We start from the raw sequence: 21824 nt of genomic DNA on the forward strand, positions 1-21824 counted from the left end.
GCTAACATAAGAGAGCAGAGTGTTAGCAAACAGAGCCGCATTCACTCATAAATCTCAATTGTTTTCCTTGTGTTGTCTAATAAAAACAGGCAGTCCTTCTTGCAGGCCGGAGAGGGGTGAATACAAAGTGCTGAAAAAGCACTTTCTCAGAGTCTCCTGGACTTTTGAAGTGCCAATAACAGGCAGTAGAAATTCCTCTCTCCAATCCCTCTGCTTTTTTTTGTTTATGTGGAAGAGTGCGCAGCGACCTCTGACCGTAAATGTGCAGATGTTGACAGTGGGATAGAAGACAGACGACAGGCTGACACCGATAAGGTTGATCTCTGTAGGGAGGGGGAGAAAAATAAATACCACATCTGCTGAGTCCACTTCCTGTTTTCCTGCTTTTGACCTGGCAAAAAAAATATATATACCTCAGCCAAAGTTTTCAGCCACTAAGCGAGTTTCACTGAAAAACTTCATCTGTTTCTCAGGGGCAGTTTCAGGCCATCAGGACTCACTAAATGTCTCTATAGCTCAGGGAAATAAGTCAAAAACACCTATTAAAATGAGCTCTGAGAATAGAAACACAAGAGTAGGCATTTTTATATTACTGTGCAAGGGAGGGTATTATTGAGCTTCATCACTGCGAGGATGACTGCACAGATGAGGATTGGCTGGGTGCTAGAGCCCACATACAGAACAAATATATTTTATATTATATATTTCCAATCCAAATGAGATATGATTGCATACAAAAACTGGTGCTCTGGCGGTTAAAAGCATTTAGAAGGTTACAGTTTATGAAAATGCATGTCAGGAGGTCGCAGGCAGCCCTGGGCACCAGTATATTAATGTCTATGTTCAAATGTTAAGTGGATGAAAAATGTGCTGACTCAGAACTGCTGGGAGAGGAAGTCAAACGAGCGAGAGATCTGTGGCAAGAAGGCACTTGTCATCAATCTCTACAGCAAATGAAAGGGGGAAGTTTTGTTCTGTTTTTAAAAAGACGTGTTAAAGACGCATCACAATAAACCTCAACTAAACTGCAAGTCTTCAAAAAAAAAAAAAAAATGTTAAAAATCACATTCACTGGCATCGCTTCATCCTCGTCTCCCACCTCAAGTTCGTCTGATTAATCTCTGTGTTGTTCATACAGCAATAACCTCTGTCATCATTCCAGAGCCACCAATTTGCGCCTGCCCACCAGCTGTAACTATTAAATTTCCCATGTCAACTCATCATCTGATCCAGTCCTCCAAGCACAGCCAGCTGCTCCTCATTCCAAATATATAGCCCACATATAAAGGACATGTATCAGTTACACTACATTAGATCATCAAGGTTACCTGAGTGTTCGGCCCGATCTTCTCTTCTGATGCTGAGTTGATGTATTTAAAGACTAAACAGATTTCTTTCTTTTGCCAACTATGAGGCCGTTTTTTGACATAAACCAAGATGGTTTTGTAAACCTTCCATCTTCCAGTTCGCTGTTTCAATACTACTACTACTGATAATAATAATATAAATAGCTCAGTTATAAAATAGATATTTCTCCACATTCAGCATTAAAATGGCAACAGCTATCTTAAGTGCCTTTAAGAAGAATCCTGCAGGACTACTCGACCCCTTTTTCATTTCAGTTTAATTACATGTTACATCACATAAAAGCAGTGACACGACTTAGTAAAGAAGGCATGTCTATATTAGCTTCATAGTTTAAACATGCAGGATTTCTGTTTAAGAAAATAAAGGCTTTAAAAGGTCCATGGCAAGAACAGCTCTTCAGTGTGGGCTTCTGCTTGGCTTTTCTCCAGTATTGTTCAGTCTATATTTTAGTGTCCAATAGCGTGGGAGGCAAAGCGGTTATTAATCAGCAGCCAGCTTCCCCTATCTGGGTCGTTATGCAGCATCCTACGTGCTGGAACAGGATAAGAGTTGGAGGTTAAGTTTATGAGCCCGGGGTTGAGGATGTTACTGTACAGATCCTGCTCGCTCTTCTTCTGGGCCGAGAGCTGAGACGCAAAAACGCTTCAAGGAGCAACAAGCAAAGCCATGATGCTGCATTCATATACATGCTGTTGGTTTTCTTTTATTGATTTTGTTCTCGCTGTGCGTGTTTATTTTTTGTTCTGGTGTGTACTGTAAATGTTAATGTCCCTTGAGGCAGCTCCTTCGGGAGTCCTACAACTTCTTGGGGTCAGAAGGCTCTGCGTTTGTTTTTAATGACTTTCGTACCCAAAGTTCATTTTATTTTGCCCCGTTTTTAATGTTCTGCTGTCTCGGCTCCAAGTGCAACATCAATAACATCATCAGCTACACACTGGATGGGCTTAAGTGCCTTTGAAGTCAGGCTCCAGAATTGCTCATAACTTCATTTAGGAGTTTGGCTTCCACAGCTAATTTAATTTGATGACCAAGTGTAATAACCTTGTGTGAATATCAACTAATGCTCACAGGACTTGCAAGCCTCTTTGTTTCCCCGTTTCCCTGCATTAGATAGGTAGGCAGGAGTGACAAGCTCCACCCAAATTAGATTCATATCACCTTATTTGGTGACTAAATCACAGCAAGTAATTAAATTGCCTCATCATGTCTGCGCTTGCTGCAGCGCACAGCTGAGGAGCAAGCCTATCCCTTTGTAGCAACATGCAGAGCTGCCCTACCACTATCCCACTGGGTTATACATTTCTGACGGACACTGTATAACCACAGTATGAATCACTGTCACAATCACCACGGCTTCTAACCTGCAGTGTCTGTAAAGTATTCTAACAAGAGTTCAGTTTGCCAGAAGAACCATCTGTTTCACTGGGCAGGATGATGGCAGTCGGGCAGACGTGGAAGAAACTCACTCGACAGGCACAGAAACACAACGGTGCAATTATTCTACCTCAGCGAGACAGACTACGCAACAAGCAACGGAGTGAAATTTAGAAAGACAGATGAAGAGAGTGCGGAGGGGACAGACAAAGAAAAAGTGATGTGAAATTCAGTTCAAATAGTGTGCAAGCAGAAGTGCAACACAACCAAAAGGCTGAAGGAGGAAACGGAAAAGGAGCCTTACAACCAGAAAGCAGAGACTCCCCTTAGTTCACACTTGCCATAAATTATTAATGCGAGCACAGAAGAAATGAGTTCAGCAAACAGGGAGGGGAAGATGAAGCGCCAAGTGGCAAGTCCCCCAAGATAACCTCCAAAAATGGACTAGTCCCAAGAGGCCAGAAGTGACAGACTGCACAAACGCATTAACACTAGATATAAGACAAAGGGCGTAGCTTATGAAAAACAATGACTTCTTATGGGAACATTTTTAGCCACTTACATGAACATGTAATAAAAATACTAATGAATTCACGCTAACCAGTCGCACTAATTAAATTGAGCTATTCACACATATACACACTCCAATGGATACATCAGGGAGAAACTTAAGGTTCAGCATCCTGCCCGAGGATACTTTGGCCTGCAGACTGGGGCGGCCACCAATCGAACCAGCGATCTTTTGATTAATAGAGGACTTGCTCTAACTTCTGAGCTACAGCATCCCTAATGAACATGGTCTGGGATAAACATGGTCTGAGCTGGTACTAAGGGGTCCAAAGTGTGCCAAGAAAATATCTACACCATAAACATCCTGAACCACCAATAACGGCAGGATGGATCCATGTTTACACGTCTCAACAGACCAGGCAACATTTTTCAATCTTCTGTTGTCCAATATAGTTGAGCCTGTGCAAACTGTAGCTTTCGCTGTTCTTAGCGGACAGGAGTGGCACCGCGTTTGGTCTTCTGCTTCAAAGTTTAACCTGTTGTGTGTTCAGAGATGCTCTTATGCATACGCTGGATGTAACAAGTGGTTATTTGAGTTACTGTTGCCTTCCTATTAGCTCAAAGCCCATTCTCCTCTGACCTTTAACCCCAACATTTTCACCCAGGGAACTTCCCGTCACTTAATATTTTCCCTTCAGGGTCTCGAAAAGCGCTATATAAATGCAATCCATTATTTATTGGACCACTTTCTTGAAACTCTAGATTTGGTTATGTGGGAAAATCCCGATAGCTCAGCAGTTTCTGAAATACTCATCTCATCTGACACCAACAAGCACGCCACATTAAGTCTCTTAAATAACCTTTCTTCCCATTCCAACGCTCAGTTTGAACTTCAGTAGGTCATCTTGACCATGTCTACGTGTCTAATTGCATAAAGTAGCAGGCGTGTGATTAGATATCTGCATTACCCGACAGTCGAACACATGTACCTAATAAAGTGGTTGTGATTGTAAATTGAACTCAATGTTCAAGCTTTTATTTTTCAAATGATTCATTTAAAAAACATCAAAAGTCAGATTAATCAACGTGTGATTTTACTCCTGCTTTGAAGCAGCTGTTCAGCTTTGGGTTTTTACTGGGTTTACATTCATTTTAGTCCTCACCCCCAGATGCAAGGATGGAAAACAACACCAATCCTCTAATGTGCATAGATGGATTATGGGTGCCAGACTGGTATGCCATAGGGGTAAAAAAAAAATGAATAATGCTAAACCTAGAAAGAAACACTTTAGCATTAATATTAATGGTGCTTTTTGTCACTGTGACAACTCCACCACTGTCAGCCTGGCCTGCCTGTGGCAGCCTGTGCCAAACATGAGCCCTCTGTTTGTTTAGGTTTGGGCTTTTCTGCTCTGTTAGCTCCTTTAGCTCTGTTAGCACTGCACGTTCACCCGTGTGTCAACTCCCCTGCAAAAATAAGTCTGTTCGCCCTCGGCCAACAGACCCCTACATGTGGAACCGCACTGCTGTTACAGACTGGTTCACAGTAAGAACACAAGTATCCAAATCTTAGCCAGCTGCTGAAAGAAACACAAAACACAGATGACTCAGGGTTTTGGTTTTTTTTAACAAGTTGTTCCTCTCATGCTGCATAAATTCATAATAATCGTGTAAATCTAACATGTCAAGCCCGATGCTTTTCATCTCAGTGGTACTCATTAGATGGTGGATGCTGAGCATTGAGGTCAACGTGTCACATTAAACCCTATTTTTTTGAACACACCAGCAGCCACAGCACTGCGACAGAATACAAATTTAAAAAAATGGCGATTTCTTCTTTTTTAACTGGCTGGATTGTTAATAAAACTAATTAAGTGATACCTATTTGCCTCCTCGCTATTTTCAATTACACATGTGCATGATACGACATTACATTATAGGCCACAATCAGATATGAAGCTTTCATTTCCAGCAGTGATTAAAACACTTTTGTCAGGTGTCAAACTATAAAGTAGATAACAAAAATAAAATAATTGGACCCTCGTGCCACTCAGAGCCGTGCATCCCCCAACATGCGTATCCTTTTTTAATTAAGTCGCTATGGAAATTGAATTTTTTTTGCGGGATATGCCAGTTCTTCCTTCCGCCGCACCTCTTGAGCACACTGCCTTGAATAACCATCTGTAACCTAGATTTCATGCATGCTCTGCTCCCACACCAAATACCTCTCTAAATATCCGATTCCATCACAGCAAGACGGACCAACTGCAGCAACCTGAGGATCAAGCAGGAAAAGTACTGCTCGCTAGTGATATTATGTCTGCGTACATTACAACACCTTTCATCTGAATGTATGAAATACATAGAAAAAAAAGCATTTTCAGGTGTTTGTGTGGCTAACAGGTTAAAGTGATATGATTGGGAGTAACATGCTTTATTCCCAACAAGCAACAATATCGACAAAACTAAAGCAGCAGCCAAAGAAGCTGCCTCAAGGCAGACTGATAGCCCGTTTCCACCAACAACATTAAAGGAAGTAGCCATAATGAGCAGATTAAACTAGATCTACACGCATTTCTCTTCCTCTTCCCTTCTTCCTTTGAAGCCCTAGTTGAAAAAAGAAAAAAAACTGGGGGGGGGGGGGGGGGGGGGGGGTGAGAGGTGAGGGGGGCTATGATCCTGAATAATCTGACTAAACAGGAGATTAGTTTCATATTATATGCATGGTGAAATGTCTTGCTGAGGAAAAAGCCTTCAGGACCTTTTGCATCTTTGGAGGTCGACGGGCTGTTTTCTGACTGTATGTGCTTACCCCAAATGTCACGTAAAATCCAACTGCTCTCTGCCTTGTGTGCCCCAAACTATTCTACAGACTTAAACCTGTTTTAAAAATAGTTAATTTATAGAATTAATTAATATCATTAATTTATGTTTATATCTAAAAATATAGAAAATAAGCAGAAGAAAGAACAGATGCTGAATGGCACCATCAGATTTAATTCACTCCAGTCAGCATATAGTCACCTCTTGTAAAGACTCAGTGGGCCTCAGAGGTCCTCGAGCAAACTGTGCTTAAAGCACCACACACACACACACACACACACACACACACACACACACACACACAGTGGCTGTTGTTTTGTCCGAGCCTCCTGCTGCTGATTCTGCTTGCCTCGACTCTTCAGCTAATGGTCACTGCAGAATTAATTGCAAGCATCCATCTCATTTTACTTGGAAAACACAACACCGTAAGCCTCCCACGGACTCTCATACATGCGTTTTGTGCTCTGTACCCCCTCGAGACGAGTCTGTTTTTCATTCCCGAAACTTTTTCCATTAGACTCAGTCCTCTGCTGAGAGCCTGGAGTTTTGGAAGAAAGCAAGCACACAGATGCTTCACGTTTCATCTACAGGGTGAATGCAGTGCACTGACAAGTGTTAGAATAACTTCCAGATATAGTAAAATAACTCAAAACATCTGTGATTCCTTAAAGCTGATCTCAGAATGACAGAAAACGAAACCTACATAAAATTAAAACTGAAAAACAAAATACATGAGGAAATGCCAAAAAGTTACAAAACAAGTCCTCCATTCGCTCGATTGGCTCCATTTCACAGCTTCACACCTTGAGCTGCTGTATTTGTCATACCTGCGTACTCAAGTTTTCTTTTTTTTTAAGTTATGAGCAATACTGCATGCGTGTTCATGTTTAGTCATATAAAGTTGTGGCTTATCTGGCAAAAATCTGTCTTGTTTAGTCTTCCTGATCATCACAGAGCTCATGTTTCTTACCCTATTAAAAGATGAGGTGATCAAATTGCCATGTGCACTGATCAGCCAAAAGAACGGCATTAAATTCCCTCAATACAATGTTCATCTGGGAAACACCCACCTAAACATCACTGCAAAGAAAGCAACCCCTCCCCCAAAGACAACAGCTTACCCCAGTAAGACAATGCACATAACGACACCACAAAAACAGCTTGGGAATGCCTCAAAGAGTACAAGAGCCATAGGCGTTAACTGGGCTTTGACTTTTGTTTGGTCTCCAAACTCCCCTCGCCAGATCCCAATCTGACGGAGCATTTGTAGGATGCAAATAAGAAGCCTGACTCACTGAGGCAACATCCCACAATGCACAGGACCCGAGAGAGCCGTTTTGGCAACTAGGGGGTGTATACACAATATTAAGCAGGAGGTATTAATGTTGTCACATAGCTGATATGAGCCACAGGCTGTTCCACAAATATAATTCTCTTAACTCTAAACTGAAAAGCAGATTGGCTGACCTTTGGTTTACAGCTTCAGGTTTGTTGCACTGCTGGCTATCTTAAACTGTAATGTCAGACTGTACTGACCCTGTTGCAGTGAGCATGTTTGTCACTGCAACAGGGTTTAAAAAAAACAAAACAGAAAATATTACAGGAACGCAAGAACACCAAAGGTTTGCTTATTTGAACAAGGGGGAAATCTGTGGCTACTTTTCAAGTAGCAAATAATTAACACTAGAGGGAAAAGCTGCATTTATATTCCAACATGTTTTGTGCTACTTTTAAACAGTATTGAGCTCAAGCCTCAAGTGCATTCAGTATTTGAATATTAGATATTTTACATGCACGCGAGCAGCACCGCACTCCCTAACCCTTTCCCATTTTTACATTACATCAATAAAAACAAGCGTCACTCCGACCTGAAAGTTTGCAAATTCTCATACCAATTAATCTCCAATAACAACCGATAGTTAAAGAGACGAGGTCTTCCTGATTTGCTTGGGACCAAACACAAATAAACTGAGCTGTTGCTAAGTCACAAGCCTGCGTTCAGATAGAGAACTCATGAGGTTCGGGCACACGTCCAATCTCAAGGCCTCACTGACTGGGAATACACACTCGTGCTGTTAAAACTCAGTAAATTATTCATTCACGTCTACCATCAGTTTCTCTTTATGTCAGTCTAAAAGGCAGATTTCATTAAAATTTCCCAGCTTAGACATATTGCACTTTGCCACAATTAAGGTTCTTTTATGAAATGTGTGTAATTAATATTATGATGTTGAAAATTGCTGCCGTGTCATTACTGTGTAATCATTTTCAAAATGCACGGTGAATTCGAGTAAATTAAAAGTAGCATGATCTCAGCTAGCTACACTGTTTTTTTTCCTCCCTTGTAGGTAAAAGACATCTTCAGCTCGGTCACCCAGAGATGTCATTAGAAGAGTTGTTTTCATTTCTATCTTAATTCCATTGTGTGTCTGGAAGACCACAACAGACGAGATAATGAGAGAGTGGATGAGCAGGCTCAGATCTTCTGGGGGAGGTTTAGCTAGCAGCAGGTTTCCACTCTAACGGTGGGCCAAATTAACTAAGATGGATCACTGTTAGCACATAAAGTCTGAAGTCTAATTAGATCATCTGCATGACTCTGAAGCACTGTAGTACAAACTTAAAGGACTAAGGTGAAAACTGACTTTCCTCACAGTGGGCGCCGATTATGCGACTATGCACTAAGTGGCTTGTTGACTGGCTGGCAGATTCTGTGCAGGGTTGCAATTAATAGGTATGTTTCATTGGTTAGTTTGTTTGTTTTTTAAATATAAAATTAGTTTATCTTTAAAATTTAAAGAAAAAAGGCCTATCTGGTCGTTTGAGGGCTCACAGTTGGAAGCCTTTGGAAGTGTGCCAGTTAGCCATGAAAGCTGAACAGATGCCATACAACTTTTATCAGCATTGTACAATGTTTTGACTACAGCAGAACACACAAGTTCTCCACTCAAAGATAGATATTTTAAAAAAAAAGGAGACATATCTGTGTCCTAGATGCTGATTAAACGGTTACTTTGCATGGCTCCGAAGATAAAACTGCAGTCCTGGCTTAAATTAAATGGATGCACGTCCATGTGGGACATTTACTAATGGACATTTTTATTTGACTTCATCTTATATTTGAGCTTTTACTGGTCAGCAGTTGTGAATTTTTGCTGTAGCTACTCTGGTTGTTTTAAATGCTAGAGTAATACTAAGGTTAGTGAGATTTAAGGTTGCACGACTTTGTTTCAGTTCCTGTATTTGAATATAAGGAGGGGCAAAAAATAAGAGAAAACCTCTGACATGTACAGAGAGGACAGACTCTTTTATGCTGTGGTAAAGGTTTTGTGTAGATTGTTTGGGTCTCTTTAGAAATATGGGTTGCTGCATGTCAGTGCAAAGTTGCTCTAAGCGATCAACCCTCTTGTGTGATGAAACATTTCTGTTGTAAAGGGTGTGATCTCTTTCAGGATTACAAGTCACCGAAGAGTTGGATGACTATGAACAACACGTTACTCTTATTCTACGAGCCATTGGCATCAATAGTTCTCAGTCTAACCTAACACATATGATCTAAACCAGCATGTCAGACCGTCCTCTCCGCCATGATCACTGAAATACCAAAGAGACTTGGAGAACTGATGCAAAGACCACCAAAGTTGTTTTCTAGGCATGTTCAAGAAACTTTTTCTCTTTTCCAGGTATGAATGGCCAGTTTAAGGTCATGCCAAAGCATCTCAGTTGGATTAAAGTCCGGACTTTGACTAGGCCACTCCAAAACCTTCAATTTAGTTATTTTTTCCATTCAGAGCAGGGCTTGCTGGCATGTTTCAGCTCTTTGTTCTTCTGAATAACCAAAGTGTACTCGAGTTCAGAAAATGATGGTCTGATGGTTGGACACTGACTTTCAGGATTTTCTAGTAGAGAGCAGAATTCAGTTACTGAAAATCGTCCCAGTCCTGATGCAGCAAAGCAGCTCCAGACCACGACACTACCACCACCATGTTCGACTGCTGGTATGACGTTCTTTATGAAATGCTATGTCAGGTATATTCCAGACAAACATTGATGCAAACCTTCCAAAAGGGTGAACCTTTGTCTCGTCAGTCCACAGAATATTTGCCCAAAACTCTTAGGGATCATCAGGATGTGTCTCTTTCTTATTTATGAATCATGAACTCTGACCTTAACTGGGAAAAGTGAGGCCTACGGTTCTTTAATGTTGTTGTGGGTTAATTTTTTCCTTCTGGATGAGCCACCGATGCGCTCTTGGAGTAATTGCGGTCAGACAACCACTGCTGGGAGGGTTCACCAGTATTCAAAATTTTCTTCATCTGTGGATATTGGCTCTCACCGCGGTTGAGTGGAGTCCTGAAGAAACGGCTGTGATATTCTTTACAGTTTTTAATCTACTTTACTTTGACAGAAAGGCTTGTTTTAAGGGATTTCTTAATTCAGCAGGTCTGGCAGTTTTCAGACCTGGATCTGGCTCCTTAAACTGAACTCAGCTTTCCAAAGAAACATAATTAATCGAGATGAATTCATGAATTTACAAGGAGGAGCAATTACTTCATCACACAGGGTCAAGTAGGTTTGAATAGCTTTTTACTCTTAATAAATAAAACCATTTAAAAGCATTTTGGATTTTCTGAGGCATACAAGAATGACGCAAATATATTTTCACCAATTTGGTTTTCCTCAAGTTGAGCACGATGCCCCGTATCCTCGAGCTGTCACAGTTGATTAAGTGACACGACACATCTGGAGTTCTCAAAAAAAAAAAAAAAGGAAAAAGAAAAAAACGTTACCCACATTCACTTTCGAAACTGGACGAGGAGTTACACCCATTTCCTGTTGTCGAAGCTCTCTGTATCATCACCCACCCTTGTCTGAATGACAAAACAAAAAGTTCAGAGTTTCTTTCTCTGGAGGTAATAAAAAATTCCCAACATAAAACAAAACTCTGACACTGCCTCACAAATGGGCTTTGAATGTAAATTAAAGCAGACAACAGATTAAATTAGAACATCACACGAGAAAAAGAAAGTAGTTTTCAGGATATTAAATGTTTAGAAAGATTATATTGAGAGAGTATATTTACTCAACACTTACATGTTATGGGGGGTTCTAGCTGTACTTTTTAAGTAAACGATTTCTGTCAATAGCAATTTTGAAAAGCTCATAAATGTTCCCTCTGTGGCAGCTGCTCTCCAGAACAGGAGTACTTTGAATGATATTTCGCTGAGCACTGACAGTTCAATTTCAACTGCCTTGGTCAAGATAAATATCTAAGAGACTCGGAGGGTTTACTTATTCTAAAAATGCATCACACGGGCGCATCTCTCCACATCAAGCCGCGTCTGTTCATTGCAAGAAATATGATGAAAAACCTTTGTCCTACACTTCTCATCCGATTAATGATTAACAGACTGGTAGTGCTCGCATGCACAAACAGTCATTAGCAGACTATCACATCAGTTTGTTTTTAAACTGCCTTTCCACAGACTTGTGAATGAATGAAAATTGCAATTATCTTGCAAGCCTATCATCCAACCAACCTTGATAGAAAAGAAAGAAATCTATATGGGTCCCTAATGAGCACTGAGCACCATTGCTGTCATTTGATTAGGGGCTTAATTGTGATAATAATGAACAAATACACCCGGCTCTGGCTAAAACGGTCTTGTAAGCATTCAGCTAATTAATGGCAATTTGCCCACTGATGCCAATGAAGAAGAAAATCGCTAGGGAGACACATTTTCCCCATTCAACCCACAGAAAACTAGACAGCACTGTGCTGACCGTGAAGACGCTCTAGCAAACTTTCCACAGTAACTTATTGTTCCCGCCGTGGCAGAAAACATGAGCCTGGCCAACAAAAGTTGATGCTGTCTTCTGTGGATCCGGCTAAATTGTAGGTCAAATGCTTGACAGCATTATTCAGCCATCTTGAAAGTAGGCTGAAACCATGTCACAACACAACAACAACAATGCAGACAGGCCAATCTGCAGCGACAGTAGCACGCCGACTCTCTGGTGATGCAGAGAAGGGGATGGTTGGCAGAGCTCTGGCAGTAAACATGCCCGAGGACACACATAGCCGAGATGCAAGGAGGAAGAACACAGTCAGTGACAGCGCTTTCTAAAACGAAAAAAATCACAAGTACACAGACGACAAAGACAGACGAGATAAGGACGACATATGAGGGTAAGCCAGGTTCTTAATGTCTGTACCCTGTGAACATAGCCATCCATGTTGTTTCTGACCAATTAGGCAGGCATAAAGGCAAGAGGCTGGAACTCAGCTGGGGGCTCAAAGAGTCTGCTGGTTACATCTAGGCCACTCTTCTCCACTCCTTCCTTCCCTGCCTGAGCAGCAAGGCCAAAGAGGGAACGTGGGGGTTAGAAGCGGTGGGGGCAATTTCATCCGGCACCTAGCAAAGGACATCACGCAGAGTCTGCAGCAAACAAGGCCAAGGCCTGGACCCTTCATCTTTGCAATTTTCTTCATCTGTAGCAAGCACACACACACACACGCAGAGCCAGGCATCATACAATGGCCAAAACTCAAGGAGGCTGAAAGCATGTGTGCAACAAGAAGATTTTTGCCACGAGGGAGTGCTTTTGAAAGAAGATGGCAGTCCACATACATTCACAGAAATAGCAACAAACAGTCACAAAGGCTGCTTCTGTCATCCTTTGTTGTTATTATGGAGCTAATAATGTCTGCCAGAGCAGTCAAAGAGGGCAGATAATGGTTGGGAAAACATGATTATACGCTCTTATTTATTTAAGCCTAAAAGTGGTGTGAGACTATGATGTATGATCATGATATACAACATGATGTATAACCTCTGTAGCTAGAAACTGGGAAGTTTTGGCCTTATCAAAAACCTACTGCCCCAGGAGGGAACACTATGGAGCATCCAGTCAGGAAAAAAAAAAAAAGTGTTTCTCTGCTGTAATCACAGGCCTTCAGAAGCCAGGATTAAGATATATACACACTATGACCTCATTATGTCAGCAACGCTGTGAACTCAGGATAAACGAGCTTCTATGGAACCTATTGCAACATCACAGCAATGGAACGGGTGATGGTTTAAAAAAGGTTTTTGGACCGTGTAACAAAATCTTAGTAAAGTGGAAATTTACTTATAAGAAAGACACACGACTGCTGACAAGAGCACAGCTCCGCTGTTTGAGTACAGAGTCTAAGTGCGGCATAAAGTGGTCCCGACCTTAGGTCTTGACAGTCTAGTTTTTATGGTAACTGATGTAATACCTGTAGGCTATAGTAAACATTGCCAGCAGGACTTCGAACAGCAAACAGACAGGCAGATAAAATCTAAAAGCTTGTGCAAATATGGACAGGGACAAATGACAAGAAGGTTGGGGGGATAACAGCTGGATTTTCGCTCTGTAACAAGTGAAAACATCTGCAAACTGTTGACCAGGCCACATTATCAGGAAAGTCTAATAGCTGTGTGCGATTTCAACTGAAAAACATTTTAAAAATGGACAGAATTCAAGCTGTCACACAACCACGCACACAAAATGCTGTAAAAATACCAAACCTAAACTGCACTATTATAAAATTCTGGTTGAACATGTGGACTTTTTAGCCCCTCCCTTGTCAAATGATCCTCCACTTCCTGTTGTAATCTAAACCAACACACACTCAAAGACACGCAGCGCATGGAAAAGCAGACACGAAAATAAACAAATATACTTGTACAAAGCAGCCCATCTGCACATCTTAGCCATCTACAAAGCGTTTCGTTTGAATGCCCTGCACAAGAGATATGTACGTACACACAAGCGCACGCGCACACAAAGATACACACCTCTTGAAAAGCATGCCTAAACAGAGAAACTTTCCCTGAAGCTAGTGCCCTCACCACAAAGGAAATCCAGGAAGAAAACTGCCATGAATGCAAAAGGATGGAAGCTAACATCTCCCTCTTTTCACTTGCATCCTTCCTTTTCCTCTCTCCATTTCACCTGATCACTTACTTCCTGCAGTGATTGCCTGGGGAAAGACCTGGTGCCGTGTAGTTTAATCAGCTTTTATCACCTACAGAAAAAAGCAACTCTGGTGGCTCTGATGGGGGAAATTTTTCCCTGACGTTTCTCTATCTTACCGTTATTCCCAATGACTGTATATATATATATATATATATATATATATATATATATATATGCATGTGTTTTCTACAATCATTGGTTTTTCTGCAGAGCACACGTTTCCTAGACAAAGATAGGCTGACCTTTAAGGTCATCAGCTGTGGCAGCTGACGTTTTCTCCCTTAGACATCAAGCATCATATTTAAAAAAGGTATGCTTGATTACTAGTACTCATCATTTTATTTGTGTACAATGCACGGGGATGACAAATTGTACATTAATGCAAAACAAAGGCAAAGAAAAGTATTCATGTTTGTAAATTATTAAAATACCAAAAACCCGCTTTGAACGTTTAGTGGAAAGTGGCCGTGCATTCACAACTACAACCGGCATCGTGCAAATATCTGCGTTTGCTTGGTCATTAATAGGTGCTGTTCTGTGATACTTTGAGTTTTCATCTAAATCAGACTCAGTATGCAGTTTAAATAATCAGCAGCTTAGATATTTAATGTTCCTCTATAAACACTCTGCAAATGTCATCTCACTACTATAACTGAGTGTATTGTTTTTCGCTGAAGCTTTCGCAATGCAAGGTTACGTCACATGATCTCAATTTAGTTTAACACCGCCAACACATTGGTGACTTTGCAACAATCTTCTATGAAACAACAGCAGGAGACTTTCAGTATATCCAGCAGTGACCTGAAAAGTGACGAACCTATAAGAATAATGAGTCACAACCATATTCACTGCTTGTAAGTGAGCAAAAAATGCCTTGATAGACAAGTGGGTAGAACACAAGCCCAGATGCAGTTTCAGGTTCCCTAGATTGATTCACAACCAGAAATGTTGTGGCTTTCTCCAATATGATGTCTAATATTTTTGGTCCAAAATGTTCCAATGGACCTGTCCAAGACTTCCTGACTTCATTGTTTAACCAGTGCTGGTTATTTAAAAGGGAAAAAAAGTGACCAGGTAACCAGCGCCACAAATCCCATCCCAACAGATTCTGCATATTCACATACAGATTCTATTTATGGAGATTAGGTAAATAATGGATTGCTTTGCTTGCCAGGCTTTGGTGTTGTCTCACTGCATTAACCGGTGACATTGCCCAGGTAGTGCTAAGTAGCCCAGAATAAAACCCACTAAAAAATTCTAATTCAGCACAAACTCAAGTTTCAGATCATAGATGAAAGGGTCGATTACTTCTTGTGTGGCGGAGGAGGCCGGAATCGGTGCTCAGCAACACTGACGGGTTTATAATATCTGCCTCAGCCGCCACTGACTTGCACAATATATCAATATCCAGCGGGCCGAGCGGCTCTCTCCCCACATAAACAGACCAAAGACAACGATGGGCTCACATTCCAAACTCCAGGCGCTGACATTTGCACAGCATCCGCAGAGGAGAAGAAAAGCACAAATGTTCCAGCTCTGTGGGAACACCAGCAGAGTGTAAGCCTTTTCTTAAGACTTTGTTCGTCTTCCGTTTCTTTCTTCTCTCTCAGCAGGCGGCCATTTTCCTGGCTCAGACTGGAGGTTGTTTGGCACACCTGATTCAGAGCAGAAGACAGCAGGGGAATGAGGGGCGGAGGGAGGTCACAGCGCTCGAAGCCAGCCAGGAGGCGCCAGCTTAACGGCAGCGTTTTATTCAGACAGTCACCCAGCTCACTGGTCATTACGGCTATAAGGGGATTTCAGGTCCAGCTACAAGCTCACCTATTTGTGAGGCTTTGTGTTGGTTTTGTGTGAGTGTGCTCATGTTTGTGTCATACAGCGGTTCAGATTTTGGTTTCCCCCCACAATTATACTCTTAAAGAAGAGTGAAACTTACACTTTACTTTAAAGTACCACTGTGTTGTCTGAAGGACAAATAAAGCCGTTACTGTATCTAAAAATATGGCACACAGTGGCACTTTTTTTTTTTACCAAAACGTATTCCAGGGGATTTCAGTTTTGCAGCTGATGCCGTTTCAGTTCACTTTTACATGACATCAATCGGTTTCTCTTTTTTGAAACGTAAAAAAAAAACCAAACAAAAAAAAACTACTAGTATCTTGGGAATTTTTAATGTCTTCTGGTAAATTCTGCTGGAAATAAAGCAATTTTCCCTGCAGCTGTTTACTCATCTGGAAGCTGAAGTAGGCAGATGAGGTCTGTGATGCTGCTGTTTGTTTGTTCACCTCGCTGACAGACTAACTGAAGGTGGTTTAACTAAAACTAAACCGTCTTATCGCTGCTCTGTACTTTTTGCTGTCGTTTTACTCACTTTGTACTTTAAAAACTGTCTCACTTTATTTATTTTTGGTTCAAATACACAAAAAGGGGGCTTTCCACTTCTCTAGCATACTGCTCATTATTGTGAATTGCACGCAGGCAAGCACACACAGCCAGCTGACCAATAAATAGACTTGTCTCAAAACAGAACAGATGTACCTCATTTGATTGTTGTGATGCAGGTGGGCTCGGGCCTGGATGAATAAGCACAGTGACAACAAAACTGAAACTGTCAAACTTCTGATTTGTCCCCAAGCACTTGACAAACTAGTGCACACACACACACACACACACACAGCAGCCCTGAAGAGTTTTATTGCTCCACTAGAGGAGGCTCTGCCACAAGAGGCTGCAGTGGCTCTGTCCTCTCACTGCAGTACTCAAAGCTGTCAACTCCATCTCCTCCATTCACATACATCTTATGTTAGAGGCCACATCACATTCTGCTTTACACAAGCAAAGAGCTTCATTTTCCTGTACCAGCATATCTCTGCTAAACATTCAGGTGACAGAGAAGAGAGCACATCACAGGCTTCAAAGAAACCACCTCTTAATGCAAACTTTGCTTCTTCTTCTTTTTCTTTTTTTTTTTTTTTAAATGTATATGATGTCATGGAGACAACCACACGATGCAGAGGCTTCAGTCTGGATGTGCCTCAGAGCTCCCATCACTCCCTGACATCTCCTTTGCTCTGCAGTTGTGTTTGTTTGGCTGTGCTCTGGATCTGGATTACTGCACTCCAAGTTCTAACCTTACTGAATGTAAAGGACATCAGCAACAAAATGTGCATGCAGAAAAGGAAACCCCTCCTGTTACTCCAGGCACGCATTTTTGTGGTGCGATCTCTGCTATCCGACTTCTTATGCCAGAGCCAATGAGGCAGGAGTATAGGCATGCAGGCGACTCAGTGAGCCATAACGTCACAGAATTACAAATAAGGGTTATTTTCATACAGCCTCCTATCTTTATCCTGCTCAAGACTTTTGGTGGAGAGCGAACTTGTCCCAGAGTTTGTTTCCGAAACACTTATAGCACTTTGGCAGTTCATCCTGAGGGCCTGATCCAGGGTTGGGCTGCCTTTAAACATTTGTAATGTGTGATCAGGCAGCCATTGTCCCTCGATTCACCCTCTCTTTGCCAGTGGACGCATACACACAGTGGAAGAAGGTGGGGAGTCTGCTTTCTAGTTGTTGGCATTTAAGAAAAACGATGCCCATTCACAGTTTGGGCATTGAGGCACTCAGTGGGCTGGACCAGAGCCTTTTTGTTAGCTTTGGGAGGGGGATACCCTCTCTCTGCATTCCATTACAGTGAAAAAAGGGAGTGCTTTTGCAGGGATGTAGACCACATTGTGAGTTTAGACGACTGGCAGCAAACAAAAAGCAAACATGTATTCTGAATGACAGATCCAGCTTCACAGAAACACACATTAGAAATACAAAAAAAAAAAAAGAGAGAGAGAAAGCATCAAAACATGTCAGTTTTATTGTTACAGTTGCTTTTTGATTTTGCATCTGTGAACCTGGACAAAACACAGGTTCACAATGTGTCAGCCTGTGTTGGCAGGGTGTATGTGAGCCTCCAGGAAACAAAAACCCCAAAAACTAAACAAGAGCACACAAAACAAAAAAAAGAAGCCATTTGCAGCACTGCCAGCAGGCTTGAGGTGATGGGAACTGCAGCAACAACAACAGCAAATAGCAAAAACATAAATTTGGCCAAGCACGCAGACCTGAAAGCATACAATGCAAGTGAGCACGGCTGACGTCTGCTCTTCAGCACTTTGATAAACGTCTCGGTTTATCGGAAACAAGATGAATATTCCACAACAATAAGTGGGTGTGGAGGGCGTGGTGGAAAATAACTTTTCCTCCAACGATTCCGACCCCGTGGCATGAATTTTGCAGAGCTCAGCTGAACGCACCAGGCAAGCAAAGTCACACTGACATTCACTTGAGAGAGCATCAAAAAGGAGGAGCTATGAGTCAGTGAGAGCTCAGTGCATGAGGGCAAATCACCCTCCGTTCTCTGACGCCTCAGTCATTATGGAGCACATCACCTCTGGGTATGAAAGGCATGTGAGCAGCGTGCGAGGGTGACAACAGGACTTATGAGTGTCACATACCGAGGCTGAAACCTATCTGTAACACTCTGGCCAGCGATTACTCCCAACACATCCCACCTTCCCACTCCTACTACTCTTTCCCCTCATCACCAGCCTCTCTTGCCTTGAGTGGGTACAGATGTGTGAATCCTCAGACGCTCCCACTCTGGAGCCCTTATTGGACCCATAGGGCTCAACAAAGGCTGGCACACAGCTTGGAGAGCTCCTGGCCAAAGAGAAGCTGCACGCACTCCTATCATTTGCTTGATTGTGTGAGGCAGATACAGAGGTGCCACAGCTAATTTAAGGACTGTCACATGGGCAAATGAAATAATTGTTTAATAAGAAATATATATATATTTCAAAAAGATGCTATGTTCCCCTGCTATTCTAGTTTTGTGCACAAACGGGAGACCATTAAGTCCATCATTAGTCCAGAAACCGCTTTCTGTCTTTATTAATAGAACTCCAGCAGGAATTAAACTACGATAGTCAAAGGCGTTGGGTAAATTTAGACAAATAACATGACTGAAAAGGGCTTTATTTTGGCTGTTGGACAGCAGCTCAGTAAACAACAGCCACACTGCTTCTGCCTGTATTGTGCGCCAAATTCGGGCAAGTCAGATTAAACATTGTAAATATAATTACTTCTTTCAAGAGTGAACGCCTGTTTTTTCCACGTAAAAGCAGACTGCCATTTATCTGCTGTGTTAGTCTGTTGTGTTTTGATAGCATGAAAAAGCTCCCGTTCAAAAGCAACATTAAAAACAGATAAAGCCACATAAACACAAAAGTATTGCTTGCAGCCTGTTCGGTCTATCTGATAGATTAGGCGTTATCTTGGATTATATCATGGCCTCCATTTCCCCCCTAAATGTATTGCTTTGTTTTTTCCCGTTAGGTTTACTTCTCATATCTCAACACAGCCTATGTTGTACTTGTGCCTATCACGTGCCAGTCATCCACCTCTTGCAGGAACATTGAACTTGATGTTCCGGCAGCAAAGTCACAGTGGCTTCCTTACCTCTTTGACTTTCTCCCGGCGCTCGTTGGTCTGCGGGTCGGCCGGTCTGCCGCTGTCTCTTCCCAGCGGGGGTTTGAACAAACACCTTCTGAACTTCTTGTAACTAAAAGTATCCGAGTTGGCACCGTGGTTAGAGGATGTCACTTTCTCTGACGCGGACTCTGTCTTAGACCTGGAGAGGTTCAGATCCTCCTGCGCTTTGCCCCCGGCGAGCCGGACCTCGGTCGCCTCGTAGGAGACTGGGGGTTTGCGGCTCTGACTTTTCAGCTTGATGCCAGCCTCTCCTTTAGCCGAGGTCATGCCCTGGTCTTTGGGTCTTTTTAAGTGCTCCCTGACATCGTTCTCTGAGCCGGAGCCAACGGTGACTGGCTGGATCTCTGTCTTGGACAGAAAAATGCGTTTTAGTCGGACAGAGTCGGGCAAAAAGAAGAGGGCCCCAAAACACAGTGTTACCAAACCCGAGAGAAAGAGCAGAAACATGAATTTCTGGGACAGGCGCAGACCCATGCCCGATGCCGAGACACCGGGCAACTTTCGGAAAACCATTGAAAGTTTTCTTGAGACGTTGCCTTACAGCCGAGACAGTGTTTTGACAGTTTCCACTCCACTGAGCAGCTTCCCTGCTGCCCCGAGGCTTGCGTAAAAACTCAAAATGCGGGACTCCAAACACACCCCCCGTGACACTTGCAGAGTGGCATAAAGAGCTTGCCAGAGCAGTCTTTATCTCGCTATCGATTTGATCTGCATAAAGCGAAGGTTAGGCCTGCCCACATTCACAATTCAGCCTACCAATCATTTGGCAACACGAATCTGAAGATGTTCATCTATATAACGCAACCCGCCGGCATCAACACACTGCAGGATGCAGGGTCTAAAAAAATTCAAAGCATAAACAACACAGGGCTTCCGGGATGATGAACAAATGGCACAGGCGTTCACTGAAACACTAAGCTATATTCATGGAAACAGCGCACGCCATGGGAACATATAAATGCACTTTTAAAGGAGATGATTGTGTGTCAGACCCCTGAACAAAGTTGCGACTCGATGCATTTTTCCACGCCGTGCAGATCATCAATAACACGCTGCCCTACGGTGCACAGCCTCGAGCGAACGGCACAGCATCGTTCCCTCGTCCCCGCTCACACCGACCCACGTTGCCGCATCACAAGCTCCTTAAAACACGTTTCAGAATCACGAGCCGATGTCGTTAGCGCCTGTGCTGGTGCAGCTGGTGCACGGGAACGCGTGTGTATTCCTGCCGCTCGTCTGTCAGATGCGCTCCTCCGTGCTCCCGTTTTCCCCTCTTCTTCTTTCCCCCTCTCACTGGCGTCAACACGCCGGGCGAAACAAATCGCCGGATGACATGAAAGAAGGCGGGTTTTGTCCCGTGCGAAGTTATCCTAGCCCCCCCACGATCCAAAATCCGGAGAATAAACAAATCCACCGTCCAGTCCTCCGGTTCCCAACAAAGACAGACACCCCCGCCGCGTCGTCTCTCCAATACCCGGCCAACGTCCGCCCGCCGAGCCTGAGCCTAGCTCTCGCTCTCCCTCGCTTGTGGTGCGCACTTGTGTCGCCGTGCCGTGGACGTCCACGCTTGCGTAAAAAAAGCGAGAGGAGAGAGCTGGAAATGTAACATATAGTGCAGGCAGGAGGAGGAAGAGGAGGAGGGGGAAACGGTCCGCTGCTCGACAATCCAGTGGGCTGGTCGGATTTCTTGATGGAAATTCACAACAGCTTATCAAAACACAGTTAAGCCGTTTGGACAAAGGGAGAGGGGTCTGTGTGGCCCTGTACGTTAGGAAAGCATCCACACACACATACACACACACGCCCACGAGGAAATCCTTGAAAAGCTGAAGAGGATGGATATATCTGCAGCAGATATCAACAGCAATTAAGAAGGACACACACACACCCACAAAACAAGAGAGAGTCAGTGATTACTCAGTGGGCTCTGTGCATGTTGGAAGATAAGATTTTTTTTTTTTTGTTCAAATTTGTTTTCATTGTCCATGAATGAAACCTGAAACCCTCCACCTGATGAGTTATTTTTACTCAACACGTTCCTCAGAATTGATCCTTTATCCACAGGAGGATTTGTTATTGAGTATTAATTAGGGTCCCAAGTTCATTTGTTTTGAAAGCACTTACCCCGGATTTGAAAAGATTTGTTTCAATTAATCACATATTTTTTTCTATCCAGAGTTTTAAAAAAATAACAATAAAAT

General features: G+C 42.7%; 1 protein-coding gene across 2 annotated transcripts in view; it reads right to left on the reverse strand.

The window, feature by feature from the left end:
• LOC101464129 (mannosyl-oligosaccharide 1,2-alpha-mannosidase IA) overlaps positions 1-21312 on the reverse strand; it is a 205443-nt gene extending 184131 nt beyond the window's left edge. Inside the window, exon 1 of one of the 2 annotated variants that reach the window (XM_004551022.6) lies at positions 19591-21312. In XM_004551022.6, the coding sequence (XP_004551079.1) occupies positions 19591-20136 (546 nt within the window). In that variant the 5' untranslated portion in view covers positions 20137-21312. The remainder of the gene's footprint in view (positions 1-19590) is intronic. The other variant, XM_004551023.6, reaches the window with a different exon arrangement.
• Positions 21313-21824: the final 512 nt, after the last annotated feature.

The sequence above is a fragment of the Maylandia zebra genome, linkage group LG11, assembly GCF_041146795.1.
Source record: "Maylandia zebra isolate NMK-2024a linkage group LG11, Mzebra_GT3a, whole genome shotgun sequence".
NCBI lineage: Eukaryota > Metazoa > Chordata > Actinopteri > Cichliformes > Cichlidae > Maylandia > Maylandia zebra.